This window comes from Hyperolius riggenbachi, chromosome 9 (assembly GCF_040937935.1).
Source record: "Hyperolius riggenbachi isolate aHypRig1 chromosome 9, aHypRig1.pri, whole genome shotgun sequence".
NCBI lineage: Eukaryota > Metazoa > Chordata > Amphibia > Anura > Hyperoliidae > Hyperolius > Hyperolius riggenbachi.
In genome coordinates, this window is record NC_090654.1 from 271,101,734 (window position 1) to 271,124,799 (window position 23,066).

Consider the following 23,066-nt stretch of genomic DNA (forward strand, 5'->3'; position numbering starts at 1 on the left):
TCCTCCAGCCCCATGAGGTGCTCCCTCGCTGTCCTCTTTGGCCACTTTGTTATAATATTACACAACCTCTCGCAGTAATCTGGCCAGTAGCAGCCAGTCATGCGCTTCTACAATGCCCTGCCACGCACGAGTGCTCTGCGTCTGCACAGTGCACAGGCACAGAACGCTCCCAGCTGTGGAAGCATGATGGGGGTGCACATGCAGTCGAGCCGTACCTGCGCAGAAGAGTGCGGCCAGCCAGATTACCATGGGGGACTACAACACAACGGAGAGGGCGGTGAGGGAGCCTACACACCTCATGGGGCTGGAGGAAACCCCAGGTAAGTATAAATACACCACATCTCAGAGGCGGAACAGGTGACACAGGAGGACAAAAGAGGCACAGTGAGAAGAGAGGGAACAAAAGAGATTGGGGGAAAAAAAAGGCACAGGGGGACATGAGGTAACAGAGGAGGAACAGAGGTGACACGTGGAACAGATGTAACATAGGGGGACAAAAGAGACGGTGAACAGAGGTGACACGGGACAAAAAAGGCACAGGGGAACAAAGGGGACACTGGGGAAATAAGGAACGGGACATGAGGTGACACAGAGGGAGACAAGAGACACACGGGTAACACAGAGGGGGACAAAAAAGGCACAGGGGGAACAGGTGACATAGAGGAGGACAGAAGAGGCACAGAAATGAGTGTTCTGACTTAAGAACGGATTCAGATTAAGAACGAACCCACATTCTCTATCTCCTTCATTAACCAGAGACTACCTGTATTTTGCCACTTTATTAGGTATGTTTTCCTAGTAGTGAATATGATTTTGTTTTTGCCATCAGAACTGCCTTAAAGGAATACTTAAGTCAAAAAAAAAAAAGACATTTACTCACCTGGGGCATCCCTCAGCACCCCGAAGCTGGATGGTGCCCTCGCAGCCCCGCTCCGATCATCCTGTCCCCGCCGGCGGCTACTTCCGGTTCGGCGACAGCCGCCGACAGGCTGGGAACGCGGCTGATTTTCCGCGTTCCCAGCCGCTGCTATCACTCTCTATGCTGCTATAGCGTGTATATATACATAGCAGCATAGAGGGTGATAGCAGCGGCTGGGAACGCGGAAAATCAGCCGCGTTCCCAGCCTGTCGGCGGCTGTCGCCGAACCGGAAGTAGCCGCCGGCGGGGACAGGACGATCGGAGCGGGGCTGCGAGGGCACCATCCAGCTTCGGGGTGCTGAGGGATGCCCCAGGTGAGTAAATGTCATTTTTTTTTTTTGACTTAAGTATTCCTTTCATTCTTTAGGTCATTCCTCAGAGATTTTTGGTCCATACTGGCATGATAGTGCCATGCAGTTAGCTCCGCCCACATCATGCCACGGTCAATCCCATCTTTGTTGTTCGCCTCACTGTTGTAACACTCCCCCCCCCCCCCCTCCCCAAGGGCCTCTGGGTTGTGTTTTCCCCCCAGGCCAAAAGGTCCCAGTCCTCCCCTGCTCTCAGTCTTCCTTCACTGAGAGGGGCGGGGGAGAGGCGGCGATGCGCTGCTGATAGACGCGACTGGAGGCAGGGCTGCAGCCGATAGCCCTGCCTCCAGGAAGAGCAAACTCACGACCAAGTTTGCGACCAACGCTTGCGGGGGTGGGTTTGGGGGTGAAGGGACCCCCGTTTAGCCACGGGATAGCGGCGTTTTAGCAGGGGCACACATGCCCCTGCTAACTATGAGCTCTGAAGCGAGATTTATTCTCGCTTCAGAGTCTCTTTAAAGAATCAGCCACTAAAATGTTTCAGAAACAAAATTATATGATTAAGATTACAAATAATGTTTTGTACCATTTAATTTATACTTTACGTGTATTTTTCCGGTAACATGTTATTCATAGTTTCTGCTAAATGTCAGACGGAATCACAATTACACAAAGTTATAATTTAAAATGAAATGTATTTGTAAACCAATATTTTTGTACTTATTATTGTAAAATAAGAAATCCAGCTATATCCTGTGGCATTTTTTCATAGCGCCTCTATTTCAGGCACGCAAGCAGAGGATTAGCAGGACAGCCAGGCGAATTGCATTGTTTAAAAGGAAATAAATATTTTAGCCTCCGTATCCCTCCCAGTTCAGGTGTCATTTAAACAATGAGGCTATTTGTCCAGCAGGTGGCAGTCATGGCTCAGCAATAATCCAGTGGGAAGTGTAGGACTTCCTATTCCTGCCCACATTGAACTCTGCACTGTTTATAAGTCTCATAGCAGTGGAAGTTCCTGAATACAGCAGACTTTCTCCTGGCCACAATGTGGGAGTCTGTGGTGACCCTGCTCCTCTCCGGCCTCTATTATCTGCTACTACTCCTGGTCTGCGGAGGACTCCTCGCCTTCCTCCTCTACTGCGGCTATGTAAAGCACATTCACATGAAGTATGACCACATCCCCGGGCCGCCCAGAGACAGGTCAGTATTGGCTGCAAAAGTTCTCTTGTCTTTTCCCAACAATGTATTTTTTTATTGGAATTGTGAGTTAGGATCTGTACACACTGAAAATCGCCAAGCGCAAACACGGTGTGATGCGGTTGCGTTTTATCCAAAATTCTACATTCTATTTTTGTGTGTTTGCGATTGAGATTTTGCTAAGGCTATCGTTTCCAGATTGTTTACCTAAAGGACCTGCACACACTGGCTGCTTTGCGATTGTTTTTTTTTTTCTTCAAATTTCACAATCACAAAGCCGTCATGAAATTAAAGTAAAACAAAAATTTGCTTTCCTAAAACAGAAAGAATTTGCGATAATTCAGGTTGGAGTGAGCTCGAGATGTCTCCCAAATTAAAGTAAACCATGAGGCACTGTACACGGTGGTGCAATGAGTTTTCTTTTTAAAAAAATCACAATCGCGGCCCCTACAGTGCTTTTTGAGCACTTACATTTGTAACGCAGGATAACATTTTCATTAAAATTTTCAACCGGAAAATCAGGACAAGATAGTCTCACAAAATCCTAGTCTAATTGCAAACGCACAAAAAAAGTAGAATTTTGATTAAAAAATGCAATTGCATTGCACTGCGTTTGCGCTTGGGAATTTTCAGTGTATACTGGCCTTAAAACGCAATGAAAATTGCATGCGTTACAGTTTCTTTGCACTTCACAAACACAAACCCTCAAAAAGCGCTGCAGGCACTGCGATTGCAATTTTCTAAAATCGCAGCGCACCACTGTGTACAGTGCCTTGCGATTTGCTTTATTTTCTTGAAGGCTTTGCGACTGAAAAATTGATTCTAAAATCACAGCACAGCCAGTGTGTCAGGACCTATAACCACAGTGACAGTAATAAACAGAAGTACTAGAGGATAGTAACCGCCATGTGTACAGAGTGTGACATGGGAAGAAAAAAAATGAGTTAATTATATACAGTGAGTGCAGAGGCTTATCTGGGTAATAAGGTGCATATGGCAAACACTGAATTTGCCCCAATCCCCCACACGTTGAAAGGTCACTTAGGCAAGCTGGAAGAATTCTGTCCAACAAGAAATGGGAGACTACATTTCAATACCTGCGGGGAGGCAGTATAGCTTTTATCTGCAGGCTGCACTATTGTCATAAGACAAATGTGTTGTCTCTAGATACTAGAATTAATCAGCTGGGTTACCCAAATACCAGAGTTTAAAATGCCCCACCTGGATACATAAATTCAGAAGCTGTGGTCCGCAAGATATTAGAATTAATTAGGCCCAGTTCACATTAGCAGTGAGCGGAACGTAAACTGTACAAAAGGACCGGTATGTGAACAGATCCAATGTTAAACCAATGGATCAGTTCACATCTATCCGCTTGTACGGATCTGTTGTCCATTCCGTACAACAAACAAAAATATGCAGCAGGACCTACCGTAATTTCCCGGACCATTGTGCCCAGCGGAACGGAAACGGCAAGTTTTGCAGCTACATACAAAAGGACACTTTGCAGCACACTGGCTGTAAAAACGGACAGTTTTTACCTGATCCTGATGGCCGGATCCGTACGGCTGGTTACATGAAAAAACGCAAATGTGAACCGGACCTCACATAGTCACGTGCCATCAGATAATTAAATCAAGTAGTCACATGTTGTCAAATAAAAATAAAGATGTCACAGTCATACAAGACAAGACAAGAGAAGACAAATAACATTTATATTGCGCTTTTCTCCTTGCGGACTCAAAGCGCCAGAGCAGAGCAGCAGCCACTAGGGCGCGCTCTATTGGCAGTAGCAGTGTCCAGGAGCTGCCTGGGGTAGGGTGCTGGTTGGGGTGGGGTGCTGGCTGGGGCAGAGTGTTGCCAGAGGCAGGGTACTGGCTGTCTTGGGCAAGGTGCAGGCTGGGGTGGGGTGCTGTCTGGGGCAAGGTGCTGGCTGGCTAGGGCAGGGTGTTGCCTGAGGCACGGTGCTGGCTGGCTGGGGCACGGTGCTGGCTGGCTGGGGCAGGGTGCTGTCGAGGGCAAGGTGCTGGCTGGGGTAGGGTGCTTTCTGGGGCAAGGTGCTGGCAGGGGAAGGGTGCTGGCTGGATAGAGCAGGGTGTTGCTTGAGGCAGGGTGCTGGCTGGCTGGGGCAAGGTACAGGCTGGGTGCTGGCTGGCTAGGGCAGGGTGCTGGCTGGGTGGGGAAAGGTACAGGCTGGGGTAGGGTGCTGTCTTGGGCAAGTTACAGGCTGGGTGGTGGCAAGGGAAGGGTGCTGGCTGGCTAGCGCAGGGTACTGGCTGGGGCAAGGTACAGGCTGGGTGCTGGCTGGCTAGGGCATGGTGCGTGCTGGCTGGCTGGGGAAAGGTGCAGGCTGGGGTAGGGTGCTGTCTGAGGCAGGGTGCTGGCAGGCTGGGGTAGGGTGCTGTCTGGGACAAGGTGCTGGCTGGGTGCCATTACAGACCTCAGATCAGCAGTGACCGGTCCTTGTCACTACTGTGCCTGTGCTGCCTGTATCCTGGTGCCGCCCTCAGCACATCCTGCTTTTGGAGTACACCAGGCGTGGGTAGCATGTGTGCCCTTCTGTCTCTGCTGTTGCGCTGATCTGAAGTCTGTTAATATGACAGAGAGGGGGGCTCAGGCAGCGGTGGTGGGGACGATGCCCGGAGGGGAGGTGGACATGGTGTGATGCCTGCACTCCTCTAGATACGCCACTGAATGCTTACACTACACATTTACCTTTTTATGATTATTAAACTTTACAAATAAATCGCTAACATATTATGCAGTGCTGTACAATAGATAGGGGAGACATTACAACGCAGAACAACATAACACGAGGACATTACAATGTAATTGTACACAAAATAGTGAAATAATTAACAATGGTGTGCCGATGGCAAGGTAGGGATAAACATAGCAGACAAGTCACTGAGTCCATATGGTGGCGGGGAAGAGCACATGTGTAGGAGGGCCCTGCCAAGTATGCTTACAATCTAAGGGGTTGAGGAGTGAAACACATTGGGGGAAAGGGGGGGAGCTGTGTAGATGGCAGGCAATCAATGGTAAAAAGATGGGTCTTTAACGCCTGCTTGAATGAGTTGAAGGTTGAGGAAAAGCCTGATTGCGGAAAGCGAGTTCCATAGAGTAGGGGTTGCTCTGGAGACGTCCAGGAGCCTTGCAAGTGAGGAGTGGACATCTGTAGAGTGTTGGAGGAGAGGTTGGGGAGTATTTGGACAAGACCCTAGAGCAGTGACGGCTAACCTTGGCACTCCAGCTGTGACAAAACTACAAATCCCATCATGCCTCTGCCTCCCCGAGTTATGCTTAGAGCTAGAGTATTGCAATGCCTTGTGGGACTTGTAGTTCCACCACAGCTGGAGTGCCAAGGTTAGCCATCACTGTCCTAGATGTACAAAGGATAGGTAAGGCGGATGGATTTTACGCAGGGGTCTAGTCCTAGGAAAAGAGGTGGGTGGACTCACCCCGAAAACCTCTGCGTATCGCGGCGCACAAAAAATGGACGTGGTCAAGCATAACGTGGGCGTGGTCATGATTGGGGCCAAATATACATGACCTTAGCAGTGATGTAAAAAGTCTGCCGGGGAAGTTTGAGCTCTGCCGTAGTGTATCCCCAAAAATAGATGTAATCTGACAGCATTTCACCAAAAGACGTAATCTGGTAGAAGTTCCTCCAAAATACAGCTAATATGGAAGTGGTTCCCCCAAAATAGACAATGTGGCAGTAGCAGTTCCCCCAACATACACATAATCTGGAAGCAGTTCCCCAAAATACGCAAAACCTGGCAGTGGATCACCCAAAATACACGTAACAACCAAAATACATATAATCTGGCAGCAGTGGTCCCCCAAACTTACACAATGTGACAGCAGTTCACCAAAATACACGTAATCTGGCAGCAGCCGTTCCCCTTACATACACATAATCTGGCAGCGGTTCCCCAAAATACACTTAATCTGACAGCAGTTCCCCCAGCATAGGTACCCCCAGCATAGGTAGCCAGGTCTATAGGTGTCCCCAGTATAAGTAGCCATGAGTATAGTTGTCCCGAGAATAGGTAGCCAGGTGTATAATGTCCCCAGAATAGGTAGCCAGGTGTATAGATGTCCACAGAATAGGTGACCAGGTGTATAGTAGTCCCCAGTATATGTAGCCAGGTGTATAGCTGTCCCCAGTATATGTAGCCAGGGGGGTATATGTGCCCAGTAAATGTAGCCAGGGGGGTATATGTGCCCAGTATATGTAGCCAGAGGTATATGTGCCCAGTATATGTAGCCAGGGGTATATGTGCCCAGTATATGTAGCCAGTGATATATGTGCCCAGTATATGTAGCCAGGGGTATATGTGCCCAGTATATGTAGCCAGGGGTATATGTGCCCAGTATATGTAGCCAGGGGTATATGTGCCCAGTATATGTAGCCAGGTGTATATGTGCCCAGTATATGTAGCCAGGTGTATATGTGTCCAGTATATGTAGCCAGGGGTATATGTGCCCAGTATATGTAGCCAGGGGTATATGTGCCCAGTATATGTAGCCAGGGGTATATGTGCCCAGTATATGTAGCCAGGGGTATATGTGCCCAGTATATGTAGCCAGGGGTATATGTGCCCAGTATATGTAGTCAGAGGTTTATGTCCCTATTATATGTAGTCAGGGGTATATGTGCCCAGCGCTTTGAGTCCCCAGGGAGAAAAGCGCTATATAAATATTATTGCTATATATAGCCAAGGGTATATGTGCCCAGTATATGTAGGCAGGGGTATATGTCCCCAGAATAGGTAGCCAGGTGTCCCCCTGCAGGAGGGGAGCAGCGCCTAGAAGAACTGTGGGGAAAGTGGGACGTCTCTCCCCTCCTTCCCTCACCTTAGGGCTCCCCCTCCCTCGCTCTCCCCTCCATAACTAAGTCTTGTGTGGCGGGTGGCAGCGGGCGGAACTTACCTCTGTCTCGTTGCAGGCACAGGATGGTCTAATGGATTTGCCGCTAGTCTGGTCTGGTCCAGAGCAGCGGCACCAGAACTTCCGGCGCTTGGAACGAGACAGAGGTAAGTTCCGCCCGCTACCAGACTTAGATCTGGAGGGGGAGCGCCAAGGTGAGGGAATGCGGGGGAGACGTCCCCCCTTCCCCGCTGTGCCCACAGCTCTCCTCTGTGCTGCTCCCCTCCACTATGGATGCTAGGATGGACGGCGTCGACCCTCTGAAAAAAGCAGGTGGACGTCGTCCACCCGCGTTCATGCCCCACTCGACCCCTGATTTTACGCCAGGCAGAGCAGTATAAATGGAATTATGAGGAGGACAATAGGGTGTAGTATGCACTGGTAAATGAAGGTGTGTGGAAAGAGTATGTGCAGTATACTCACAAGTCAGGGTTACTAAATAGGCAAGCACTGTAGATGAAGGTGGGGAGATTAGACCTGTCCCCACTCGGGATTAAGAAGTCGCTCTCCATAGATCAAGAAAAAGGGGTAACACCCCTCCACCAAGGGTGGACTGGTACAATGTAGTAGAGGCCTGCGCGGGTCCACTTTTTCATACCCGCACCCGACCCGCAACCCGCTTTCTGGTGAATTTGATACCCGCAACCCGACCCGCAGGCCCGCTACCCGACCCACTACCCATGACCCGCTTTTTTACATTTTCTTAAAGTGCACCAGCAAGGAAACAAATACTCAAAATCATTTTGATAGTACTTTTTCATCTACTTTTTGGTACTTTTTCCATTGCAAAGTGCTAAAAAGTTATTATACATCAAAGATGAAAACTTCTCTCCTAGAAGAAAACTCAGCAGAAAAAGTGAATTGCATATGGGCCTGTGAGTGTAAATTGGTTGTACGATAACTGTAAAGGTGTCCATACATCTAGTGATGATGGGCAGATTCGGCCAAGAGACGAATCTCTGTCTGTGAACGAATCGAATTGGAGAGAGATCTGTCTGCTACCCATACACCGCAGGCCGATTCCTAATCAATTTCAGCATGAAATCTCTTGGGAATCGGCCAAGTTTGCCGACGCCCCCCTAGTGTATAAATGTACCCCCGTGTGTGCATTTCTACATTACCAGTCCTGTGTCATCCACCGCGTGGTGTTCATCCATCTTCGGAATCCCCCGCTCTTCCATTAGCGATATACATGCCACAGGCAAATAGGAGGCCACGTGTTATACACCGGCGGCGTGTATACCGCTAAAGAAAGAGTGGGGGATTCCGAAGACGGGCAGCGCACAGTGGGCGACAGAGGACAGGTAATGTATAAACAAGAAGTTTTAAATCAGGATGATACCATTTTATTGGCTAACTAAAAATGAATAAAAATAAGCAAGCTTTCGGCCTTGCAGCCTTCGTCTAGCTTATATCCTGTTAGTTTGCAGGCTGGTGGTACAGACAGCTTTATACATGCAACATCAAAAGGGAAAACAGATATTTTTTCAAGCATAAATACATGTCATTAAGATGCCTTAATTCACACAGACCATCTCAATGGGTTAGAGGTTGTTAGCTGAGATAAGGATCCTTGTTTACTCCATGCTCACAGACCTGGGATTAGGATTGACCCAGAGGTATCGTAAATTCTTAGTTCACAAGTTCAGCTAGAATTACGATACCTCTGGGTCAATCCTAATCCCAGGTCTGTGAGCATCGAGTAAACAAGGATCCTTATCTTACCTAACAACCTCTAACCCCATTGAGATGGTCTGTTTGAATTAAGGCATCTTAATGACATGTATTTATGCTTGAAAAAATATCTGTTTTCCCTTTTGATGTTGCATGTATAAAGCTGTCGGTACCACCAGCTTGCAAAGGAACAGGATATAAGCCATATAAGGGCTGCAAGGCCGAAAGCTTGCTTATTTTTATTCATTTGTAGTTAGCCAATAAATGGTATCATCCTGATTTAAAACGTCTTGCTTTTACTGATGGCTAACACGGTACAATACCCTACTGCTACTGTAATGTATAAATGCACACACATTTATGCACTAGGGGGGCAGCGCTAGACTTGGCTTTGTCGCGTTCGTCGCTCCTCCTGATATTCGTTTTTACCACCCCACACCCGATTGACCACGACAGCCAAACATCTTGCGGCATGTCTGATTGATACATGCAACCAATTTTGGCCCGATATTGGTCACATTGTCTATCAGGCATGCTCTTGGCGGCATCGATTTTCATAATTCTCCAATCGGATTGTCGATCGGCCACCAAGTCGAGAGCTGTATGGCCACCTTAAAAGTGTTCTGACTTTATATAGGAAGCAAGGCAAAATGTCGAACAAAAGCCACATTGTACCCACGTGTGGCCACAGGAGGAGAGGGCAGCGCTGCTGATCTGTCATTCAGTGTATGTCTGCGGGAGTTCTGGTAAATATGGCCGAACTTCCTGCGTTGTAATGACAGCGGCCGTGAGCTGTTGTGAATCTGCTCTTACTTTCCTCTCTAATTCCTCAAGATCCGCACCATCAAAAGTCCGTCTTTATTTAAGGTATCAAAGTCATAAAAGCATCATAAAACACCATGGAAATATGGCAGATGACGCACAGGCGTTTCGGACCATCACAGTCCTTTCTCAAATCATCATAGACCCACACAGTGTGGGTCTATGATGATTTGAGAAAGGACTGTGATGGTCCGAAACGCCTGTGCGTCATCTGCCATATTTCCATGCTGTTTTATGATGCTTTTATGACTTTGATACCTTAAATAAAGATGGACTTTTGATGGTGAGGATCTTGAGGAATTACTGTTGACACTTGATGCTCCAGAGTGGATCCTTGCACATCATACTGTGACCATTGGTGCTGTAACACTTCTGATCGAATTGGACTTACTTTCCTCTCTAGACTGCTAAATACATGGCCTCAATTCACTAACCTTAACTCCTGTCTTTAATAACTCTTCTGAGCTGTTTTACAGTTATCACCATGGTGATATAATTGTGATACCTGTAAAACAGCTCAGAAGAGTTATTAAAGACAGGCGTTAAGCTTAGTGAATTGAGGCCAAAAAAGTGATCTCTACAACTGTGTTTCAGGGCAATGTACTCCTACGCACAGAGATATCATACAGTATAAGTCAGCAGCGAGCTAGTATAGTTTAGCAAAGTTATGGTGGGAACTGGGAAGAGGTGTTAGACTAGGTTTGGGGTAGCAAAGCTTGAAGTGGGGGAGAGGTAGGCTTCTTCGGGAATAGAAGTGATATGTGGAGAGCTGTCAGGACATGTTTGGGGTTGTGGAAGTGTAACACCTCTAAAATGCGTTAACTGTAAATAAATCCTCCAGACACCAATCAAGTTATTTTTAAATAAATATTTGTATTAAATCATATGGATAAAAAATATTCAGTGACAAAACACATTCATAAACTTCTTCTTAGCAGATGAGTATAGGTAGGCCTCTGTATACATCCGCCTTCTAGGATCAGGGCTAGTTCAGGAAACATATATGCAATACAGTTTATTAGCATTAACTTGCCAGAATTTTCCTCACTCAGCACTCCGCTGTCTGCAACTTCTTCACCGCTGTCTAAAGTGGACCTGAATTCTTGCACAAGACAAAAGGAAACGTAGAGAAATGCCCGGCGGTTACCTAGCAACATCCAGGATGGGACAGAATATGTGAAACTGATGATTGTGAATGATCACTTAACATATAAGAAGCACCGCTGTCTCCTCTGTATTTTGTCTGCCAGCTGTTATCACACAATGGGCTTGATTCACAAAGCGGTGCTAACCTACTTAGCACGTCTAAAGTCTTTAGACGTGCTAACCAGGGTGCTAAGTAGGTTAGCACCGGATTTCTCAATTGAGAAAACCGATGCTAACCTACTTAGCACCCTGGTTAGCGCGCCTAAAGACTTTAGACGTGCTAAGTAGGTTAGCACCGCTTTGTGAATCAAGCCCAATCTCTTTAGACACTGCACTGCAGTCTTCACTCCTTTTCTTTAATCCTGTCACTTGTTTCTCTGTCTCACTCTTGTATGCTTTGCTGTCCTGACTCCTGTTGTCTCTGTGTCACTGTAATGTCTCTGCTGTTTTTTGTTATCTCTCTCTGTTACAGTACATTTTAATATCTTTGTCTTTCTTTCTTATTGCTTACTGTTTCTCTTCTGGCTTATCTCTCCAGTATGGCTGTTCTTTACTGGCCTGTAGCTGTGAGTGGTCTCTCTCCTCTCCTGTAATGCCTGAATCTCTCTTTCTCTCTCCCTTACTTTAGTTTTCAGTAAGTGCTCCCTTGTCTGTGGCTCTGCCTTGCTCAGACTGCCTCACCAATGGCTGGTCTCTTCTTGTGTCTCTCCTCTATTTCCTCACATATCAAGCGTATTTCTTGCTGCAGTCCAGTATAGTATCTTGACACAATTTATTTCTTGCTGCATCAGCTCAGTCTCCATGGCTACTTGGCTCCTCCCCCTCACTAGCCTTCAGGCAGGGAACACACTACATGCGTTTTTGCACGTTTTGCCGCGAACGGCAAAACGCGCACGATTTTAGAGGCTATTGAAATTAATAGCCCAGCTCAGGAAACGCTGCGCCGCATGCGTTTGTGCGCGTTTGCGTTCGCAGTTTTTTCCGCGTTTTGTACTCGCACAGTTTTCTGTTTTTCCCCGCACATTGCATGGCACTACATGCCATGCAATCGCATGAACGCGGAAACGCACGTGGAAAAACGCACGCGTTAGACGCGACCGCAAAACCCGACGGAAACCTGGGAAACGCAGGGGAAAACGGCCCTGCAAGTGTGTTCCCTGCCTCAACTGTAAAACTCAACTGTTACTTCCTCCCTGCACATGCCCAGCTTCTCTCTCCTCTTTCCTGCTCATGGGCTCCCCCTGGCGGCACCTGCAGGCTCCCTTTACAGCAGCACTTTCCACAAAAAGTAAATGCATCTGTAACCCTTGGTGTGTGTTTCTGTTGCAATGACACACACACAGGGTTACAGAAGCATAAGGCGAGGGGGGGTGGGGGTGGGGGTGGATCAGGCAGTTTTTGGAGTAGAGATGTGGTGGTGGTGGGGGGGATGGTAGCTGTAGGTAGAAGTGGTCAGTGGGATCTAGTTGCCATAACATACAAGTCCCAGCACAACCAATTAACAACTTAATACAAAATGAAGAGATTTAGTAGCATGCTGGCACCTGTGGTTCTTCTGCAGTAAGCAGAGATCTTGCTAAGGTGACAGTCCCATATTTATTAGACGGTTTCTCTAGTAACGTGTCTTTCTCTTTGTCTCCTGTGTAGTTTCCTCTTCGGACACTTGCCCAGCGTTAATAAATCCATGAAGAATTACAAGGTGGTGCACGACCTCTTCTTGCAATGGTATGTCTCACAGTCAGGCCACTGGGCCAGTCCATTGTTGTTGGTGGGGTTCTGTTATGTTCAGATATGAGCACCAAGCTAAGTCTTCACACTTTTTATGACTTTCACTGCATGGCGCTGACTCCGCCCATCTCCTCCCTGTGCTACTGACCCTACTGAGAGATGAACTCTTTGTAACCAGCATTGCAGCCCAGCTGAGTCAGATCTTCCTGTCATTCCTTAGTATGGGGAAAAGAATGTATCTCTTCCCAAACCCTCCCCATTGTCTTCATAAAAGGGCAGTGAGTAAACATTTCTAATTGCAGGCAGGGTGGTGAGAGGTACACATGGCTTGTATAAACACACCGGGAGGATGTGGGAAAGGTTAAATGCTTTATTACACAAATGATAATGAGACTGCTTAACTGCAGTGCCGACCACAAAGAGATAATCTCTCAGCAGCAGGACTATTTATGAATTTATGATCTGCTGTTCATTAGCTGGGGAATGACTGGTCTCTTAGCAGCGGCCAGTTTTGTGAATGGATACTGGGTCACGGGACATCTCTTACAAAGATGCTGTATCAAATATGAAAATTGTGACATGGCAGGGTCACCTACTCACCTTTCCCAGAGAGTGAAAACCTGATTATGGCCATGTTCACACTATACGCGCTGCCGTGTGCATTGCGTATGGTGTGCGACACGCAGGAACATTAGAAGTGCATACAAAAAAAAAAACACTGAGAGCTCAATATAGTGCAGTATGTACTGGATTGATGTGGGTGATGAGAGGCAAGTATGTAAAGTTATACTCACAAACATGAGTTACCACTAAGGCAACCACTGTGACGGCAGGTGAGGAGACCTGTCCCCACTTAGGATTAACAAGTCTCTCTCTGTAGATCTGGAAACAAGGTGTTAACAACCTTCCACCGTGGACGGAATTGAACAATGTGGAAATGAACAGAGATGCCAAAAGGATAAAAGTAGCTAAAACTTTTTAAAAACCGGGGGAGGCAGTGGTGGACCCACCCCCTCTAAGCAGACACAAAAAAACAGGTTGATATTATCCTCCCTTGCGGTTAATTTTTTTTTTCAAATGGTCCAAAAAACTTTTTTTTTAATTTTTTTTGTTTTGTTTCATGTAAAGCTACCAGAGTGGTAGCTACATGAAACACCACTAGAGGGCGCATGTGGCCCTCTAGTCCGATCGCCGCCGGCAACAATAGCAAACAGGGGAGCGCGTATATAACGCGTTCCCCTGTTTGGCTTCTCCTGTCGCCATGGTGACGATCGGCATGACGTCATGGACGTCAGCCGATGTCCTGACGTCAGGCGCACTCGATCCAGCCCATAGCGCTGCCCGGAACTCATTGGTCCGGGCAGCGCAGGGCTCTGGCGGGGGGGGGGACCCTCTTCTGCCGCTGCGTGCGGGCGATCGCCGCAGAGCGGCGGCGATCAAGCAGTGCGCGCAGCTAGCAAAGTGCTAGCTGCGTGCACAGCACTTTACATGGTGAAAATCGCCCCACCAGGGGCTGAGATATCTCCCTGCGCGGCATAGCCCGAGCTCGGCTCGGGCTTACCGCCATGGAGGTTATATCAACAAGCAAATTTATTTATATATACACTCCAAAGGGTCAAGGCAACAAGTTTCCCAGGTGTGGCCCCGCCCCATCAGGCAATAGGGGATGGAGCATACAGCAACAAGTGACTCAGTCTAGCGCCTCTGAGACATAGGCTGAGGCGCTAGGTTGAGACATAGACACTTGTTGCTGTATGCTCCACCCCCTATTGCCTGATGGGGCGGGGCCACACCTGCAAAACGCGTTGCCTTGACCCTTTGGAGTGTATCAGTCAGGAAGTGAACTCTTTGACCCGGAAATGAATAAATACAATGTATTTATTCATAAAAGCACTCAGGAAATCGCTATACCAAGCGCTTTTTCAAGCACTTTGCGATTTCCCTTGAGCCAAAGCGCTCAGAAAATGGTACAGGCAGCGCTTTTGCAATTTCAAAGAAATGGAAACGCTCACATGTGAACACTCTCATAGGAAAACACTGCACAAGCGCTTATAAGGCGATTTCTAAAATCGCCAGTGCTTTAAAAAAAAAAAACGTTCATAGTGTGAACCGACCCAAAGGCAGGATTGAATGTTGATGATAACTGATACCAAAGACCAACCCCACTGTTCAGGCTGGTTTTTCCAATTTCACATACAGCTCTGGAAAAAATAGACCACCGCAAAAAAATAAAAAAAAAAAAACCCTCAAAGCTTTGCAGGTATTGGACTGACCAGCTTTGCCGTATGGTGCGCACTAATGATACAATGGTGCAATCTTACCAACTTTCACATGGTTCTTTATGTGCTGGTCAAATGTATTACCTTGCAGGTGTCAGGCCCAGCCCTTGGGGGTGGAGTCTCATGTATATATGCAATTTTGTGTTTGTATTTGGCGAGCTATGACTAAGGACCTGTGCGTCTGAAACACGGCCGATGCCTTTTCGTCTTTATGGATGTGCTAAATAAAGTCTGGATTTTATCTCATCGTGGTGTGCTGTGGGCTTCTGTGCTGAATCTGTAATCATAAGATAACTGGTTGTTGAGAAGATAACCTTACGCCAATTCTCTACAGCTCAACTCCTGTGGTCCTTAGCAAACCTCAGCCTGACTGGGTTCTGCTTCTGACTGATGAAGGGGTTTATTCTGTCTTGGCATGACATCAGCCCTGCCTGTAGGAGCCAGTGTCACGCTGTGTTGCCCCAGTCTCCGTTTGTCACTGTGTTGGAAGGTCACTTGAGGTCAGCCTATGGTTCTTGTGTGACATTCCGATAAAGGTGGCCATACATATGGTGATGATGGGCAGATTCGACCAAGAGACAGATCTCTCTAATCAAATCTGATTAGAGAGATCGGTTTGCTTCCCGTACACCGCAGGACGATTCCCCAATTTCATGCTGAAAACGATCCACAATTGGCCTGTGACGCCGCATCCTCTGCCCCCCCCCCAATGTCCAATGTGCCCAGTGAACATTACCTGTCCGTGTCCACTGCTGGCTCCGCCCTCCATCCATACATGCGCCCCATGTGGTTGCCGCTGTACACGTGAGCTGATGTCACACATGCCCATGTTACTCCGACAACCACTTGGGCGTGTGTATGGGAACAGAGCCAGTGGTGGACACGTACAGGTAATGTATACTGCATTGGGCACCGGGCAGGGGGCACACTGGACATTATGGGGGACAGCGTTGGGGATTTCATTGATCGACCATGATAGCCCGACATCTTGCAGCATGTACAATCAGCATCCTCGGCCCGAAATTGGTTGCATCGCCGATTAGGCATGCACTTGATGGCCCCGATTTTTGTCCGATTTGGACAATTATCGAATCGTATGGTTGATAGATGCATGGGTACCTAAAAGTGTACCAGAGACTACAGATTTTAAAGATTTTTTTACTTACCCGGGGCTTCCTCCAGCCCCATAAGCATGGATGCGTCCCTCGCCGTCCTCCTGAGTGCCTCCGTTAAGCCGCGATCAGCTCCGGTATTCGGCTCAATGACATCAGCAGGGGGCCTTCTACGCATGCGCGGATCTTCTGCCCAAGCACAGAAGACCTGGCTGACGTCACTGAGTCAGACTGGGCCCGACTGAGCAGAATTCAGAGAGCTGATCGCTGTTAAGTCACGCGGGAGGACAGTGAGGGACACATCCGTGCTTATGGGGCTGGAGGAAGCCCCGGGTAAGGTAAAAATCTTTAAAAGCTGCCGTCTCTGGGTCACTTTAAGTTTCCGGTCATCCCTTTCAAAGCTGATTCATATCTGTCTATTTATTCAGGCAGACTTAATGTAGGTGGCAGATCTGCTGTAATTTTTATGTGAACTCATGCAGATCCCGCTGGCTAGACACACCCTTGTCCCATATTGTGTAATATTAGGTAATGGATAGATTGTGCCATGCTCGGTGAAGCGTGTGACCACCGCCCCCTGCTGGAGATTAAAGGTTTGTTGCAGGTCGTTTTGTTTTGGTCACTGACATCCTCTATCTTCTATTCACAGGGCAGAAAAGTACGGTCCAGTCGTCCGAGTGAATTTCCTGCATAATGTCTCGATTTTCTCTACCTGTCCAGAGTCCGTCAAGGTGACCTGTCATGAATGCTTGTTCAATAAAAAGCACAAACAGCCCACATTAACCGCTTTTGTGTCACAGTCAGGAATGGTCAGGGAGTTGATGCAGATTATATGTAAATTTTTTGCAGCTTTGAAATGGACCAATGAAATGCAGGGGATGCTGCATCTGATTGCGCCAATTCCAGGGTGCATAAAATCTGTGTCGAGTTGGAATTATCAGCGTCTCATTGCCCATCCCTAATTGCATATGTTGAACGAGGGCGCAGGGGGAGCCAAAATCTCAAAATATCGTCTATAACAAAGTTTTTACAGTTTGTTCATATTTATCTCCACTAGATTAGTAAATATGTTAAAATAACGGTATTAAAAAAGGGCGCTGGGCGAAGCCGAAATTGCAAAATATCATCTTTAACAATGAGAAAATATTTACAGTCAAAATGACAATAGTAAAACATTGGTAAATGTAACCGATAGTTTACTACAACTAAACCTAACTTAACCCTACTCTCACACAGGACCCTTCCCCAACCCAAAACCCCCACCCCCCACGACGCCTAACCCTAATACCCCTCTTCCTGATGCCTAGCGCTAAAACTCCCTTCTTGACGCCTAACCCTAAGACTTCCCCTTCCTGACGCCGAGAGGAGCTTTCCCAGTAAAGAGCAGTTCACCTGACCACACCCACTTCCTTCCAGTGCTGAGAAAGAGTAGCTCTTTGTAGCCAGCACTGCAGCACAGCAGAGTCTCATTGTATTCCCGCCCAGTGCTTTTCTGCTCAATGTACAATATAGCATTTACTCTTGTCATACTTTGGATTTGTAGCCGATCAAACCTTTGTGTTTCCATCTCTTTTCCTCATCGATCAGCTATCCCTAAGCAATACTGTTATCCTAATGTAACCCCCTTCCTGATGGCTAACCCTAAACTCCCCCCCGAATGTTAAATCCTTCCTGATGTCTCAGGAAGCGGACCTGAACTCAGAACTTCCTCTCTGCTCTAAAAGGTAAGCAACAGCATAATAATCTTTTAAAGTAAAATATCTGTTACAGCTGATACAAATCCTGCAATAAATCTGCAGTGTGTCTACTTCCTGCTTTCATGGAAGCAGACATAGAATTAACATCCTGTGTTTACAAATTAGCTGCTCTACGGAGGAGGCCAGCAGATACAGCTAAAGGTCCGTACACACGCCGGACTGGAGGCAACGACGGGTCCGTCGTCACCTCCCGCTGGGTGGGCATTCCAACGACAGTCCAGCGTGTGTACGCACTGTCGGCGGACTGATACGGCTGCTTCTGAGCGATCCGCCGGGCGAATTGCTCCACACAGCTCTGCCTCTCTACTGTAAAATCATCCATCAGTTTTAGATACAAAAACTGGCTCTGCAGTATTGGACCATGTTCCTGCATTGGGGGTTGCTATCAACTACTCAGCATATAGTTTATCAATCACCTTATTCAGATGGTGGTAAGGGCTGGCTCACACGGGCGTCTGCCCCGCGTTTACCGCCGGCGTTCCGGACTTGGCATTAAAACGCTCCCATTTAGCGTTTTTACCGGGCTTTTACTGGTGTTTGCGCGAACAATCCCGATTTGTCAGATCCTGATTTTTCCCTGGCTTTCGAGGCGACCCTGTTAACCGATGATGCTAATGTCCCCCGTGGGGGAGAAAACCGCTGACTGCAACTGAACGCCATGGAAAGCCACTGAAAGCTCGAACGCGACGCTGCCGCAACGCAACCAAACGCAACGCCTCCGAAAGCCGGGCAGACGCCCGTGTGAACCAGCCCTAACATTACAGCAATGTGTGTTTATTGTCTCTCTTCACTTTTCTGACTGTTTACAAAGGCATCAGCATCTTTATCAGTGTCTCTCCCTTCCAGCATGGCAGCACACAGCAGCCTAGGAAGTAGATGCAGCCAGGAGTGTAACATCACAAGCAGCCAGTCAGTCATGGGTAGTGTATACACATCTCCCTGACTGCTAGTTATATTCCAGCACATCTAGCTACCTGTTACCTCTTCAGATCCTGAGACTGTCCTGCATGCTGTGACACAGTAAAGTATATTTGTAAGCTGTGTGAGGAATGAGAACTGTAGAGAACTGGGTGAATAAACAAAGTGACCCTAGCACTAGTGGTAGTAGTGGTGGTGTATCCAATATAGAGTCATTAAATTGACATTTTTCCTTTAAATACAAATTTTCTGATGTGGGAGATGGACGGAGCTTGAACAGCTGACTGTTCAATAAGATTGCAAGAGGGCGTAGGGTTAGCGCTCTCGCCTTGCAGCGCTGGGTCCCCGATTCAAATCCCAGCCAGGTCAACATCTGCAAGAAGTTTGTATGTTCTCCCGGTGCCTATGTGGGTTTCCTCCGGGCACAGTGGTTTCCTCCCAGATTCCAAAAGCATACAGATAAGTTAATTGGCCTCCCTCTAAATTGGCCCTAAACTATGATACATACACTACAGATGCATACATAGACATATAACTATGGTAGGGACTATATTGTGAGCCCCTCTGAGGGACAGTTAGTTACAAGACAATATATACTACTGTACAGCACTACAGAAGATGTTGGCGCTATATAAATAATCATAATCATACCAGCAAGAAATGGACATACAGGAGCCAGCCAGGTAGCATCAATATATTTATTACAACAAAACTTTTGTCACTGCTTTATGTAAACCTGATATGAAGACAAAAATATACATACCTGGGGCTTCCTCCAGGCTTATCGCTCCCTCACTGTCCTCCTCCACCTCCTCGTTCAATCACAATTAGCCCCGGAAAGTCCTCCGGTTCTGAGCCAATTGCGCATGCACTGCCCGGCTGCGTATTGTGGTAAAATTGCCATGATCGTGATTTTTTGAAAAATTGCGATTGCGTCAGTTTTACCGCAATTTTAATGTAAGTGAATGGGAGCTATCCCATTTAAAAAAAGCTATCAGAACGCGCAAAAAATTAAAAAAAGCTATCAGAACACGCTGATAGTCAAAAAAATCATTTTTAGGAGTATGAGGAGCGATACAGCTGTTTATCTCTTCACTTTTGTTTTCACTTAAAGAGACTCTGAAGCGAGAATAAATCTCGCTTCAGAGCTCATAGTTAGCAGGGGCATGTGTGCCCCTGCTAAACCGCCGCTATCGCGCCGCTAAACGGGGGTCCCTTCACCCCCAAACCCACCCCCGCAAGACTTGGTCATAAATCTTCCCTTCCTGGAGGCAGGGCTAACGGCTGCAGCCCTGCCTCTCAGCGCCGTCTATCAGACACGCATCGCCGCCTCTCCCCCGCCCTTCTCAGTGAAGGAAGACTGAGAGGGGCGGGGGAGAGGTGGAAATACACGTCTGACAGACGCGCGTGGGGCAGGGCTGAGGCGGTTAGCCCTGCCCCAATGCGGAAGTGCTCCCCCGCTTTACGGAGGGGATTTGGGGGTGAAGGGACCCCCGTTAAGCCGCGGGATAGCGGCGGTTTAGCAGGGGCACACATGCCCCTGCTATCTATGAGGTCTGAAGCGAGATTTATTCTCGCTTCAGACTCTCTTAAAGAGACTCCGTAACAAAAATTGCATCCTATTTTTTTATCATCCTACAAGTTCCAAAAGCTATTCTAATGTGTTCTGGCTTACTGCAGCACTTTGTACTATCACAATCTCTGTAATAAATCAATGTATCTTTCCCTTGTGTCTGGAAGGCTGCCAAGTTCTTCAGTGTTGTGGTTCTGCTATGCACTTCCCCCTCAGGGGGGAAAGAAACACACAAATGATCTCTTGAGATTCAAAAGGAATGCTGTATACAGCCTGCTTGTGTATGGATGTATTTTCTATGTGTGGACATACTGTACATCAACCTACTTCCTGTTTTGGTGGCCATTTTGTTTGTTTATAAACAAACTTTTTAAAACTGTTTTTAACCACTTTTAATGCGGCGGGGAGCGGCGAAATTGTGACAGAGGGGAATAGGAGATGTCCCCTAATGCACTGGTATGTTTACTTTTGTGCGATTTTAACAATACAGATTCTCTTTAAGTATCACTTTGATAATGCCACTTTCATTAGGAAATGGGTGGCTGAATGAGGGTTGTAAATAAAAAGCATTTCTGAAATTCAGTATAGCTTTGCAGTGGAGGATCCTGGGATATATGTTTACTGCATTTTCCATGCAGTGAATGGTTAATCCATTCAGTAAGGGAAATATTGAACAAGCCCTTTTATAGAGGTAGACGGGACTCTGGCCTGTGTGGGTTCCAGAGCGTCAGCGTCAGAGAAAGCTGATATCTGCAGTCAGGTGACCAGCCCTGCCTGTGATGATACTTCGCATAATACATGTGCTTTATCTGTATGACTGGTGTATTGTTACTCGCAAGACATGTTCTGTTTATTCCGATATGGGAGATTTGTTTGCTCTCCTCTGACTGTTAAAGGACAACTAAAGCTAGAAGTATATGGAGGCTGCCATATTTATTTCCTTCTAAACAATACCAGTTACCTGGCAGCCCTGCTGATCTATTTGGCTGCAGTAGTGTCTGAATAAGCTGAAGAAATTACGAGCCTTGGCGCCCTCTGTTGGTAATTGTACTGCTCAGCCGCACACAGAAAGACCAAATCCCAGATGCAGTTTTATCCAAGCCAACAAGATATACTCTGCTGCGCTAGATCGCCACCAGTTGCCTTGACACAGTCACACACTGGTCCCAGGAGATCCCTCCTTGTCTCAGTACTGCTGTCACGACTCCACTCTCGTCCGAGCAAATATACAAGGAGACACAAAAATAAATAGGAACTCGCTCAGTGTGGAATAAGCAATCCAGCTTTCATATGCATAAAAATAGCAATGCAATAAAAGTTGCACTCACTTGTGTGGGTCTGAACTCCTTTAGGGCCCCCTGGCTGAAATTACTTTCCACCTTAGTTGTACTTAATGGAACACCTCTCCAAAATGACCTTATAAGGATCTTGCCCGCTCTCAAACCGACCGGTTTCGGCATCCTGTCGTCGTCAGGGGTATTGAGAGTGGGCGGGCAATAGTCCTTTAAATAGTAAAACATAATTACTAGCTCCTCCATCTCCTCCAAAAGCTCTGTCCACTCGTCTCAGGTACACTTTAAAGGGGAACTGAAGAGAGAGTTATATGGAGGCTGTCATGTTTATTTCCTTTTAATCAATACCAGTTGCCTGGCAGCCCTGCTGGTCTATTTCTCTGCAGTAGTATCAGAATGAAGCACTGAAACACCTGAACTGCTGAATGCTTGTTCAGGGGCTATGCTTAATAGTATTAGAGGCAGAGGATCAGCAGGGCTGCCAGGAAACTGGTATTGCTTAAAAGGATATAAACATGACAGCCTCCATATACCTCTCTCTTCAGTTCCCCTTTAAATGTTGTAATAACCGAGCCAAATGGGCAAATAAAATATGTGGGTTTATGTACAGTAGCATGTTTTATTTTAAAACTATAATGGCTGAAAACTGAGAAATAATTTTTTTTTGTTATTATTTTCTTGTTATTCCCTTTTAGTCATATAAAATAAAATAATTCTTAGCAAAAAATACCACCCTAAGCCTCATTTGTGATGAAAAAAAATATACAAATAATTTTGGTGTGATAATTAGCGAGAAAGTTATTGGTGAATGAATGGGAGGAGGTGTTGTGGGAAAATCTGTTTCTTTAAGGGGAAATGACCTGTGGTAGGAAAGTGGTTAAACGAGAAACTGCCCCAAAGATAGAATCTGTAAGTATCCTTCTTACATACAATATATGCTATCCTTTCTCCCTGCAGGAGTTTCTGATGTCACCAAACTACCCCAAGGACCCGAATGTCTACAAGCGGCTTTTCAATCTGTTTGGGAAAAGGTATGATGATGTCATGCAGGTCTGCGGTGCAGAGCTGGATGAAACCGCTTCACACACTTTGCCCAATTTTATTTTTTAAAATCACAACTAGGGATGATTAATGATATGCAAATATTTTTGAGTTCATGCAAATTTATGTACATTTTTATGCAAATATATGCAGCTTGAAAATGGACCTATCAAGTCTCACCCAGGTTTAAAATGGACCTGAATCAGTGACGTAGCTAAGGAGCTTCGGGCCCCGTTGCAAGTTTTACATTAGGGCCCCCCAAACACTATATGTAACAATTAATACGGCGCACCAAAACCTGCCAATGTGTCAGAGGTGCAAGAAGGGGATGGGGAGCAGTTTGTTTATGATTACCACAACTC

General features: G+C 46.8%; 1 protein-coding gene across 1 annotated transcript in view; it reads left to right on the plus strand.

The window, feature by feature from the left end:
* The first annotated feature begins 2,192 nt into the window (after positions 1 to 2,192).
* Positions 2,193 to 23,066, plus strand: part of LOC137533268 (cholesterol 24-hydroxylase-like) — a 71,616-nt gene continuing 50,742 nt past the window's right edge. Inside the window, exons 1-4 of the mRNA XM_068254564.1 lie at positions 2,193 to 2,430; positions 12,652 to 12,729; positions 16,773 to 16,854; positions 22,621 to 22,694. Coding sequence (XP_068110665.1) covers positions 2,276 to 2,430; positions 12,652 to 12,729; positions 16,773 to 16,854; positions 22,621 to 22,694 — 389 coding nt within the window. The 5' untranslated portion in view covers positions 2,193 to 2,275. The remainder of the gene's footprint in view (positions 2,431 to 12,651; positions 12,730 to 16,772; positions 16,855 to 22,620; positions 22,695 to 23,066) is intronic.